This window comes from Rissa tridactyla, chromosome 6 (assembly GCF_028500815.1).
Source record: "Rissa tridactyla isolate bRisTri1 chromosome 6, bRisTri1.patW.cur.20221130, whole genome shotgun sequence".
Taxonomy (NCBI): domain Eukaryota; kingdom Metazoa; phylum Chordata; class Aves; order Charadriiformes; family Laridae; genus Rissa; species Rissa tridactyla.
In genome coordinates, this window is record NC_071471.1 from 28,630,811 (window position 1) to 28,643,368 (window position 12,558).

Genomic DNA, 12,558 nt, shown 5'->3' on the forward strand with positions numbered 1-12,558 from the left:
CGAAACTTGGATGTGGGGTTAGAGAAACACGATGCTCAAAGACAAGAGCATTTATTGTATCTCACAATTGTTACAATATATAAGGAAAACAGAATTCTGAAGTGACATTTGTATCTACTGAAAATAATTGTACTGATCTTCTGAATTCACACAAAAAATCACATTACAATGTGCGTGAAAAGGAGGGAAATTCGTATTTTGGAAAATATTCATGCAGCTGCAGTAGGATATAGTCTAGTTCACAAGGTCACAGTGAGTCCTAATTAAGCGTTATTAAGAGCCCTTATGAACAAGGCTGATTGAGGTATTGAGAGGACAAAATATTGCATGCAGAAAAGGACAGCCACTGGAGAAGTCATTGTTATATTCTGTCTCTTACTTGCGTATATCAAAACGGGAAATCAATACCTATTTGTAAGGCATGAAATCGACTTAGCAAAGAGCTTGCCTACAAGACTAGCTCTCGGCTGAGTCCCTGGCTCTGCCTGTACCCTGGGAAATGGACCAGTGAGACTGGGATGCCTAAACATACAAAAAAATAAAGGCTAAAAGGCTGTTGGCACTAAAGGATTAAATGTTGGCCCTCAGTTGGAAATTGCAACTGAGCAAAGAGCCTTGGTAAGCCAGCAATGGCCACCAGGAAGGCAAAGTCAGTCTATTGTCATAGCCAGCGAGCTGCTGCAGAATGGGATGTAGGTAGGTAGTAAGGAAATGCCTTAATATCTGAGTTCACCTGCAATGTCTGTAACCTTAGAGACCGGTTGTGATTTTGAAAGAAAAAATAAATCCTATGCACTTTCTGGGAGGTTTCTTGCTAATGAATAAACAACCAAACTAAAACAGATCTGCATTGTGGCATGGTAATGAGCTAATGACGAGTGAATACTGCAGACATGAAATCAGAGTCAGAATTAAATCAAACAGTGAATTAACAATTAAATATTAACAACTGATCAAAACATCAGGTAGACTGTCAGCAGGATTTGAATAATGAAGCAATGCACCATTGGACTGGTTCTTACAAAACATTAACCCAGCAAACCTAACGCTTGCTGTGACCTTTTCCTAGTCCTCTTGTGCAGGAGATAGATCCTCAAAAGTGGTCCTAGAGCATGGCTAGAACAGGAGCATGGTTAAAGTATTAACCCTTCTTCTACATAGATACTGGAGAAGAGAAAGGCTCACAAAAGTGCATGCAACATTCTTTGTATACAAGTATATTTAAGGATGATGCGCCCTGAGTTAAGGTAGTATTTGCGGTATGCGTGTGCCTTATTTGTGGGCTCCCAGGAGGAGCACAGGGATGGAGGGACTAATGAGAGCAGTCCTCTATATTGACGCCTGACCAGGGCATACACATTTAATCCCGAAGTGTCCACTGAGCCACTGCTTGGTGTGACCCACACTCTGCAAGTCTCAAAGCACCTCCCACCACCTTAAAACAGCTGAAGACCATTAGGACAAAAGCCCAGAAGTCTCCTCAACTACAGCTTACAGGAGAAAAAGGAGAAATCAGTGGTCTCTGATCTGCAATTACACCCGCATTAGCAGGTGATCCCAGACTATTTCTCCTCTGCTAAACAAGAAATAAATCTTCCCAGCAAGAGATAATCTTCTTGCCTCAGAAAGAGCTATAGAAAAAAGCAACAAGAGGCTGGCGGGTGTCCCTGAGTGTTAGTGGTGAGGGCTAACGCCCTGGCTGCATAGTCTGGGAAGGATTTGATTCAGGATTTTGGTCCAAGTGATGATGTCAGCTTCATACCTCCTCCCGAGGAGCGTCTCTGTGCTGGGTGACTCAGGCTGGGGTGGCCCACGGCGTCGGGGCATCTCTCCTCCCTCTGGGACATGGAGACAGCCTTGGCCTCTTTGGGGAGGAGCAGGGATGAAGGCATCAGAGCAGGGATGAAGGCATCAGAGCAGGGATGAAGGCATCGGAGCAGTGGCAGAGCACAGCTCTGCCATGGGTTCACCCTCCCTCTCCTTCCCTCCATGTCCCTGAAGGAACAGGAGTGCAGAGACACAGCCCAGGAACCAGACCCTCAAATATCCCTGGAGCTTCCCTCCCCTGGCACAACGTACCAGCTCCAGTTCTTCCACTCCAAAAGCCCCACAGCAAATACATTTTTCTGACGTGACATGAGAAAGTTAAAAAAAAAAAAAAAAAGGCTCTGGGTGAAGTTTCCTGCAATAACAGGCAGAAATTCCTATTACCTCCAGATCTCTTTGTGCATTCTTGGTGTAATCCATGAATTCATCACATCGCTCATAACTCTTGTACTCCTCGTCTCCCAGGACTTTGTAAAAAAGGCTCCGTCACTTCTCCTACTGTGTTTACATCTGTTCAATACAGCTCATCTGTTGGCAATAAGTTGCTTTCAGTTTGGCTAACATAAATGTCTGCCAACCAAAGCAGCATGAACTCTGCAGGCACAAAGCCTCCTTTGCCTCAGCTCTGCTGCAAGGGCCCTTGCTGAGATGGTTGTGTTACAGTCTGAGCCTCGTGGAGGTACTTGAGCCCGTAGCAAAGCCATATGGACATGCTGTTGTCCCGTCTGTCCCAGGGTCTGAGTGTTATTTGATTAGGAGCCATGTCAGGATTGGGTTATGTTTTCACCCTTGCCCGTCACTTCTGTGCCGCAGCCCAAGATGCTGCTTCTAGAACAATCCGTGAGGACTCGGCCCTTCATCTTCCATAATAGGGGCTATCAGAAGTACCCTTTGAGACACAGCCCACGCCATCCACAGCCATCCCATCTCCCTCTGGTCCTCATAACATAAGGCTTCACATCATAGTGCCCTGGGGGAGGAAGGGAGTTTCTCCGTCCAGTCCCCCTACCAAGCAGTCAGTGGAAGAAGCCTACCTCTGGTGGAGCCTCGGTACCCATGAGTGTGCACACCCTCCTGAGCCTCCGCTGCTGTTTCTCCATTCCTCCTGAACAGGTATATCTCTGTGCTGAGACCCATGACCATATGATGTGGTGCCCATGCTAGAAAGGACTGGATTTGGCCAGTTTCTACCAGCCCCAAGAAAACTGTGTCTCAACTTCTCTTTCCCTTCAAAAGCATGGAATAATTTTTGCATCAATTTTTAGGGAACGTGTTAAACCACGCTGGGGTTTTTTCACCCGCCCATGGCCGATGCTCTAGCCTTACCCAGCCTATGGCAGTTTGGATTACAGCAGGGGATAGCAGTCCTGAATTGAATTTAAATATCTTTTGATAGAAAGGGACAATAGATTTTACTATCATTTATCTAGCTGGTATAGACATATTGTCACGCACAAGGTCAGATCTTGGATCTTCACTCACTTTGTCTTTGTCCAGGCAAAATTTTTCCTAAGCAAAAAGAAGCTGGCAATTTCCAGATCTCAGTGAGTCTAGAGCATCTTTAATGTACGTTTTAGCACTTACTGAGAAGGATTATATTTTGCAGGGAATAATTCACCTGAATTTGCAGTGTTTCCTCAGTGCAGAGGCTCGTGGACCAAAGAGAGGACCAAGCATTTAATGCAGCTCTTTATCTTCTGCTGAACTCTCCAGCTGCCTTTCAGAGAAGCAGACCCCCATGCTGGGTGCGCAGGGTCCAGGTGTTGGCCAGACAATCAGTCCCTCTCTTTGCCTGTGTTTTCTGCTTTGCATGTTCTGTCGACACGTTGCCAGACACGGAACAGATCCATCTTACAGTTTGGAGATCTTCATGCTGAACACTGGGGTCTGATCCAGGATTTATCTCACTTGTGCCGATAGTGTTGAGCCAAATGCTGAAAGAGTTTGTGTTGGTTAGTTCAGTCCATGCTTCTGCAAGCGGCCTCATCACTCCAGACAACAGGAATCCCTAAAGCAAGATATCCTTGGAGATTAGTCTCTGGAAAGAAGGGGTTTTTTTTCAAGCTCTCACAGTGCAAACACTGTAGCATACGGTACATCCTTGACATTTAACTTGGCGTCTGTATCACAACCACAGGAGCTCGGATCTCTGTGCAACCCACTACAAACAGAAGTGGAGCTCTTTCTGCAGCACTCACCTCCTCCTCACACTCTGGTGTCCACTGCATACATTTTGGCAGTAGCTGTTTGAGAGGATGGCAAATGCACATTTGTTACGATTGTCCCAGCTGAGGAATAGCCTTTCCTCAAGGAGTAAGCAGAGTGGAGTCTTCCAGAGCTGGTCTCTGTGAGGCACAGGGAAAGAAATAGGGTCTGCTAATGAGTGCTTGGTGACTCTCAGCTGCAAAGCCTCAAAATGCAGAGAAAGCAGTACTCCAAGATATGACATAATATTACACCTCAGCTCCCACCTCACCACCTTGATGTGCTTTCTAGAGCTGCTGAAATAACACTATTCCCATTTCACAGCTGAAGATATTGCTACTGGGGATGAGCAACCATCCTGAAGAATGTCCCTGAAGGACTTTCCCCACCCGGTGTGCCTGCAGCAGGCCCCGAGCCATGGCTCTATCTCTGAACTGTGTTTCAGCCCTGCCTTTCAGTTCCTCACCTCTGAACAGATACATGCAGCAGGTGAGCAGGGACCCCGATAAGAAACAGCCGAGCGACCCCGCCATGCCGAGCCAGCACGACCAGCCAAACTTGTACTGGATGCCCAGAAACACGTTGTGGAAGACCAGAGAGGAGCGCTCCACGTAGACATCAACGGCGTACCACACCGAGCCGGTAATGCCTGGGAGACCTGCAGGACAGGAGGGAGGTGCCACAACGAGCTCCCAGATGGACCACAAGGAGATCACCAATATAAAATCTGGAGCTATAGTCTTCTCTCTGCTGGGTCAGACTTTAGGATGGACAGGTTTTGGCCCCTGTTCTGTCTCAGCCCGGTCACTTTGGCAGATTCCCCCTGGTTCCTACTGATCTTGGCTGGATCAGGCCAGTACAGGCAGAGGCTGTACCTCACACCTTGGCACTCACAGACACCATCAGCATCAGTTGGCAGCACTCAGGTTTCTGCATTAAAAGGTAGAAACCTCCTCCATTCTCAGCTCATTTATCAACTTATTGTAAAGTTACTTCAGGAATTTAATTTTCTGATCTGTTTTGACTTTCAGAACTTTGACAGCATTTTTCAGACAAACTTTGGGAGGATGTTTAAAAGAACCTCTCAAAGTGCTTTACATGTGCCCCCGGAACCAGAGCTTATGCTGAAGCAGAGGTAGATGCTTGATATTGGCATAAAGTCAAATGAAATTACTTGGTACCTAGTTGGCAATCCATTTATTTTTGCATTTAAAATTCTCCCACTGGCTGTAACAGCAAAGCACCTCAGTCAATTAGGGATTTATCACCTAGGAGGGACAGATGTGTTACTATCCTTTTATTAGAGATTGGCTGCAGAGATTTCAGCCTAAATGACTTGCCCAAGGTCACACGATCTGTGGCAGAGCCAGGAACCGAACCAGGGTGCTGGGGCATTTCTAGTCCTTCAGCAATTAGGTGTCTTTGCATTATCAACAACACTTCTTCACAGTAAAAGAGCAGTGAATGGAAGTCAGTCAATTCTGAACCAAGTTGATGTACTTGAGAAGTCACCTGGTCAATACAATAAATGAAAGCAGAAAAACCCAACCATATTCTGTTAGGGGCAGGCAGTGAAGAGTGGAAGTTATATTGCACAAATAAAGCAAATAAGGATCCTTCCCCCATGTTTGCCCTCAAGAAAATCACCAGCTCCTCTCCCCAGAATAATAGAAGGCTTTAAGGCTTCCCCCTTTTACTGAAGGTTGTCCTGCAGGATGGGGGCACGGCAGGAGAATACCTGCAATGAGCAACATAACTCCAGACACCAGGCAGATGCGCAGCTTGATGAGCGGCTCGTCGGGAAGGAATTTCACGCAGTCCAGTCCCAGGACGAGGAAGAGAAATCCAAATCCTGCCAGGATATCTGCTGTGATCATCATGGCTCGGGTCAGCACCAGCTTCACTGCAGGACAAAAGCAGACTGTTCTAGTGCAGAAAGAATGGAAGCGTGGGAGGGTAATGGGATCAGATCCCGTGGGAACTTTTTTTTCTGTGGTGAAGTTCTCTCCACCTTCCCCTGGGAGTAATATCTCACTGAGAAAAGAAATATGGCTGTAATATCATTACACTAAATTATCTGTCTCTGAGTAGAAAATGCTCTTTTTCTCTACATTCAAGGGTCCCCACCACTTGTAGACACATCTTTGACTCTGACATACCGGGGTGCTCGGCGAAGATGGAGTCGTACTCATCACAAGTTTGGATCCCGTCAAAAACGTTTGTGACACATTCCCACCACAGGCCACGGCATTTTGTACTTACCTGTAGGTTAAGAAGAGAAAGAGGACTGTAAGTTAATACATCCACCAACAGAGCGGATGGTCAGCTGGGCCCTTCAACAGAAATCCTGGTCCAGTTGTGTCGATGGCAAACCAGAGTTGTTTAGCTTGAAGAAGAAAAAAAGCAGGATGGAGGAAAATGACAAAGTTTTCTGCGTCTCTGCTAATGGTTTTAAATTAAAGCAAAAGAAATTCAGACTGGACATTAGGGAAAAAAACCTTCCTATTGGTAAGGATAAAAATTATGAAGGAAATTTCTGGGAGGAGCTGGGGGGTGGCTGACGGGAGAGATGTAAGAGCAGATTTGATAACTCCTTGCCAAATGCTTGTCTAGGCTGAGCTGGGCAGGGCTATGAACCAGACGACCTGACACTTTGCTGTCCGTGCTCCCCTCACACCATCCCCCTGCCGAGAAGGAGCAGCTCAGGGGGGACCATGGCAGGCGCTGCACCAGCAGCCGGGCGCCTGCACTGGGAGGTGGCCGCGGCATGGTAGAGGAGTGCTTTGCTGCAAATCGGAGGTGTGGACGTGAGCCCCTCTCCAGGCACATCTCCATAAACACCGGCTGGAAAATGAGAGGCAGCTGGAGCTGATCCTGGCCCTGGGGCTCCCTGGTGCGCTGCCAGCTATGGGACCACGCGTGCCCGAGCCACACTCATCGTTGAGACATCCAGACTCGGGCAGATGTTGCAGTAGCATCATGGCTCATCGTCTCCATTGTCCTGAAGCCGTAGATACCATTCCCAGCCCAGCCTTCCATAAAGCGCTTTAATATGGGAGGTATTTTCATTACCAATGCAAATACGGCAACAAGCACCTCTAAAACATTCCTGGAATTGCTCATACAAGGAGCGGAGTTAATGCCGGTGCAGCTGCCGCCCGCCGCAGCTAATGGAAGGAGAAACTCTCCCCGGGAATGGGTTTCATGCAGGGGAAAGGGACCAGGCTTGCTTGGATGATGCAACAAATTCATTTTTCTTGCACTGTGTAAATCACAAAGCAGATAATAACATATCTCGGCCACTTAATAAAGTCTCATTCAGGATATATTGAAGTCCGTAGCCAATTGCAGTATTTTCTCCACAATACAATGTCCCAGCCAAGCTGTACATCTTCTCTGCAACACTGCACTGTGGATAAAAGGTGAGTAAAAATGACTCACTACTTCAGACAAAAAAAAAGATACTATTTATGTTGAATGAAAATAATCTACACATTTTTTTCATTAAGATGAAAACTACTTACAATTTCTGAGAATTTAACGGAAGGTTTAATGAAAAATATCACAAAAAAATGAGCAGCAATGCCGGAAAAAAAATGTTTTCATTGATTTTGTGTTTTTCAAGTGAACAGTGTCATGTAGAACAATTTGACCTGTTTATATCAGATGTAAGTTTTTACCGTGGCCCTCTTAAGCCAGCCGCAGCTCCTCTTCTGTCTTAACTCACCACCATTATAGCTGTGCTTGAAATTAGCATATTTTTTATTAAATTATATTTGGTTCCACTTGTATTTATATCATTTCATGTTCCTCCCAAACCACCATAGGCTTATTCATACTACTCTGTATTCAGTTAATACCCTCAGTTACTTCCTCACTTGCACGCATAAGTCTTGTTTTTTAAATCTTACAAGCAGCATCTTCATCTCATTGTTTATAAAGAGACTAAGAGGATTCCAGGCTTTGTCAGCCTCCAAGCAAAACAGAGGTCTTAAGGTACAACAGTCGTGATCATGGTCTAGCTTGTGAAACAACACCCTTCCCAGACTCGAAAAATCTTGGAAAATGTTTTGTGTTTCTTGGGATATTTCAGTTGTCACCTCCTCCTGCTAGCGCTGAACATGGGCAGAAGCAGGGATAAATGTCTCATTGCCTGGTACAGGAGGGGTGGGAACAGACATCAGAAGAGGCGACCTGTGGCTGGCCTGAGCCACCACTGAGCTATTCTGATTTCTGTTATCTGCTTCTTAACCTCCTTGGCCATCCCTTGCTCCCCTCTGCTTTGTGCATCGTTTGTCCTTCTGCTCCCAAACCACCTTGGGCATCATCTGCCCTTGCGCAGGCAGCACAGACCCTCAGGCACACGGGAACTCACTGCTGTAGATGGGAGAGGGGTCAGGGCTGGCTGGGGCGTCATGTGGGGACATGGATTTCTCCATCCCATGGCCGGACTCATGCACCCTGTTGGTAGCCCTAATTCCCCATCGCTTCTTTCCCCCCATAGCAAATCTGGTCCAGCTTCCCTGGGCCCAGCCGAGGACTCCCCGAGAAGCTAAGCATCACGACCAAATTCTTCATCTGCCACTTCGATTACAAAACACATTGCCACGACCTGCTTTCCCTAACACAGGTATGCATGTGAAACATGAACTGCATAATGACTGTAATATATATAATTATATCCTATGCATAATGTATAATTAATAGTAAAATAATTCTAATACAAAAAAATGACAGAACAAGCACATACTTCCCCTTCTGGGGAAAGCGCAGAAGACAAACATGTGAGCGATGACAGTCACAGTGTTTCACCGCACAATAAAAAGGTGCCAACGTACAATAATTACAAGCCCAGCACGAGAGTAAAGCAGGCAGCGTTTAACAGTAGTGGTAATTTTTTTAATCTGCCTGCAACAGGGACGGGCTGTGCACACAATACAGTACGTGTTGGGAAGCAGATGGTGGGTTTTTTCCTGCTCAAACCACTGCAAAAATTGACCCAGGCTTGTCTTGATGCTCACCCGGAGTGCACCAGCTTAAGCCCCTTTCTGTGTTGCCGTAACCCGCTGGTTTCTGAAGGGGAGGCAAGGGGCTGTGAGGGCAGAGCGCTGGCAGGGCCCTGGCTGCTCCCTGGCCTCTTCTCCTGGGCTGCTCCTCTCCGGCAGGACCACAGGGAGGGCTTCATCCTCCCCAGCTGCTGGGGCCAGGGTCAAAGCCAGGTGACTTTCTATGCTGGAGGATCGGAGTTCCTTTCTCCTGAAGTCAAAGTTGCTTGAATTAACCTTTTTCCAGCAGAAAACAGGAGTCACAGTGGACTCCCCACTTTTCTGGCCGTGGATGATTTACCTGCATTCTCCTGTTTAGAGAGGCAGTGAGTCATTAGAGCCATTAAGGAGATCAGTGGTCAGGTATTAAGGCTGGGGGCACTTTTCTCCATTATTTAGTATTCACACTCAGAGCAGGAATGTGAGAGCAGTGGCTGCTAATAACCAAACTGGGTGTTAATGGAGCGCTCCAGGACAGCCCAGCGCAGGTGCCTTTGTGCCAAGAAGACAAGGTTACACAGCCTCAGGGGAACGGACTGGATCTTTCCTGGCTTCACTCTGCTCAGGAGTTGGGTTTCGCTCTTCTGTTTTTTCCCCCAATCTGGGATCCGTTTGGCTTTTCGGAGCGTGCTGATATCTTCAGCAGACTACAGCCAATTCACATCTTCCTGAAATAAATCTAAAATAGCTCCTAAATTAAGATGATAAATGAAGAGGGATATCCCAGCCAGCTTCAGGGGGTGCACGCTGTTTTCCCTGCAGAGGCTCACCGAGCAGACACGCCGAGCAGACACACTGACCGTCTACAACCAGCTTCCAGGGTGGGACTGGCAGTCCTATTGTCAGGAGTTCTTGTGGCATAGAGAAAAAAGGTATTTTCCTTGTAATCAGTTTTATCCTTCTTTCCTCAGACAATTCATCACGTAATGTGATGCAGCTAAAGGTTGCATTGCAATCACTGAGTGCAGAGCAGATTTCTCGTTTCCTATGCTGGATAACAGATGGGAAGTTTCTTCTTGGTATACTCAGCCAAACTCCCTGTCTTGGAAGGTGTTTCACCTTCACCACATAAAGTATCCAGTTTGCCAGAGAGCAGATTCCCACACTGTGGACCTGCAGCCCTTAAATGTACAGAAAGTGCTGGCTGTTCTGGGAAGAAAAATACCAACTTGCAGTAATGAGTGCTGGAGAAACAGTGATGGTTTGGGGCTGGAGTCTCTGGGGCACACCGTGCATGTAAGCGGCATTCTGCTCCCTTGTTTGCAAAGTCCTTTTGCCAATACCTTTCTCTAACATGAGAGTGCTACTGTCTGCACAAGTTCAAGAAGATTATTTTTGAGTGTTGGATTTGACGCCAGTCCCCATGCTCCCCAGAAATTTCTGCTCGCCCTATAGCTCAACGGCTGTTAAGAAAAAGACTTGAAGAGCACAGGTGTACATGCTGGACTTTTCCATCAAGAAGTCTGACCTACAGAACTAGAAACATCTCCAAAATATCCATGCAGGCTGGAGCTGCAGGATAACTGTACTCAAGTTCATACACATTTAAACCTAGAGCCTGTAGACCTTTCCTGAATTTACCAAGTGAGAGCAGATCATAAAGTCTGGCAGAGAGAATTACACAAAAGAGAAGGAATTACCACTTTTCCGCTGCTCTTGCCGGACTCATTAATTTCATTTTCATCCACTTTCATCCAGCACAACAGGAAAAACGTACATGAGAGCGGAGCAATGACACCAGAACCAAACTCTCTCTAGGACACTTTTGTTTTGGTGATCAGGCTCTCCTCACCCCGGTCTTACCTCCAGGGAATCATCAGCGTTCACCATCCAGCAGTCCGTCCAGGTAGATGCTATCAAAAACCCAGTAGAGAAAAAAGCAAAAAAACAGCCCGCATACTGGAGGAAAAACCTCATGTCAGCAGGTGATCAGTGCATCTGGGGTGGGGGGAGAAAAATACTGCCCAGCCCTTGTTCTTGCCGCTGGGGTAGAGGCAGAGCCTCAGTGTCTCAGGTCACTGCCACCCTCTTCCAGTGGCCACGAACAGCGGGAGCTTTTCACTTCTACAGATGCCATCCATTAGTGATGGCCGCAGGAGCAACGGTCACCTGCAATGGGGACGGGAGGAGGGCAAGAGCGCCCGCGGGAGCTGCGGCAGCCAATCCGCCCGCCCCGTTAGAGCTCTTGTCATGCCTGGCTGAAGAGAAACAGGGCTGTGCAGAAGTGGCATGCAGGTAACTGGAGTCCTGGACTTGCCAGGAAAATGGGTATCATTGCAGGGTTCGGCAAAGTAGGGGGAAAAAAAAAAATCAAAACTTGTTCTTTGTGGGCGGGAGTTTTGAGCACTACTGAGGGACACACAGAAGAGCTCTCATGTGCACACACATTTATTCCACTACATTGGTTCATGCCTTAGCAGTGAGCAACTAGAAAGTGTCTTGGTGTAGACCCCAGGCCCTTTGGTTACCCTGTTGGTCTCTGATGCAGTGATGATCTAGTTCAATGCAGGAATGTCACTAGAAAGGGAAGGGAAAAGGCAGCAGTCATGGGCCTTCAGAGCCAACACCGACAACCATCCCAGCTCAGGTGTGGAGCTCTAATTTCTGCATTTAAGCAAAACCTAGACACTTCTCATGCCCTGGACTTCAATTTGTTCATGGTCTGAATCCAGGTCCCATGTGGGAATCTTGAACTTTTCAAGCCAGTGCCAGATTGGGGGACTTTGCTTGGTTGGATTTTGCCTACTCGCTTGCTGCCCTTGCAACCTTCCTGTTTTCCTGCAGGTCTCCCTGGGTGAGCAGGGCTCACGCAGGCTGCCAGGGACAGAAGGACAGGGCGTCTGTAAAGGGACTTCTCACTCAACCCCTCCTCTCTCACAGCGCTGAGAAACCCAGCAGGGCTCCAGGGTACCTTTCAGGAAAACCAAGGGGGAGCGGGACTGGAAATTCCTCCCATCCCAATAGTACAAATGCACAGAAACCATCACATCCTCAGTGATCTTTATTTTTGAAAAGAGAAGCCATAAAAGACTGGAGACTTGCCTTTACTGGGCACGTCTTCAACACAGGGCTGAGGAGCAGATTCTGGCTCTGCTCTCAGCTCCGCTGACAATCTGCTTGCCCGAACTGGTGGTGTCTGTCATCTCAGCTGTCGCCTCCAGATGGAGCCAATCGGTACTTTTACAGAATTGCTCAAAGCTTGCTTTCCCTTCCCGGAGATTTCACTCCAAATACAATAGCAATAAGTTTATAATTCTCACAATATATAGCCCGTATAATCCCTATCATAACCTCACGAGGCAGTTTTACTGTCAGAGCTAACAGTCTTTTGCCTTGATCCCAGGATCACTCTGTTCCTCAGAGGTCACGCCGTAGAAGAGGTCCTCGGCACCTGCTTTGGGAGACACAAGGTAGAGAACAAAAGTCCCAGATCAAAAAGCCAGGGTATGCAGGACTCTGCTCATTTAGCTTTTCTGCTCTG

At 47.2% G+C, this 12,558-nt stretch overlaps 1 protein-coding gene across 1 annotated transcript; it reads right to left on the reverse strand.

Moving 5' to 3' along the window:
* Window positions 1-128: 128 nt before the first annotated feature.
* Window positions 129-11,139, reverse strand: CLDN16 (claudin 16). The gene is made up of 5 exons (XM_054207527.1): window positions 10,881-11,139; window positions 6,192-6,294; window positions 5,771-5,935; window positions 4,499-4,690; window positions 129-4,172 (listed from the first exon to the last, which is right to left on the reverse strand). Exons 1-5 carry the CDS (start codon window positions 10,992-10,994, stop codon window positions 4,033-4,035), a joined length of 714 nt encoding a protein of 237 aa, XP_054063502.1. The 5' UTR covers window positions 10,995-11,139; the 3' UTR covers window positions 129-4,032.
* Between the last annotated feature and the right edge of the window lie 1,419 nt (window positions 11,140-12,558).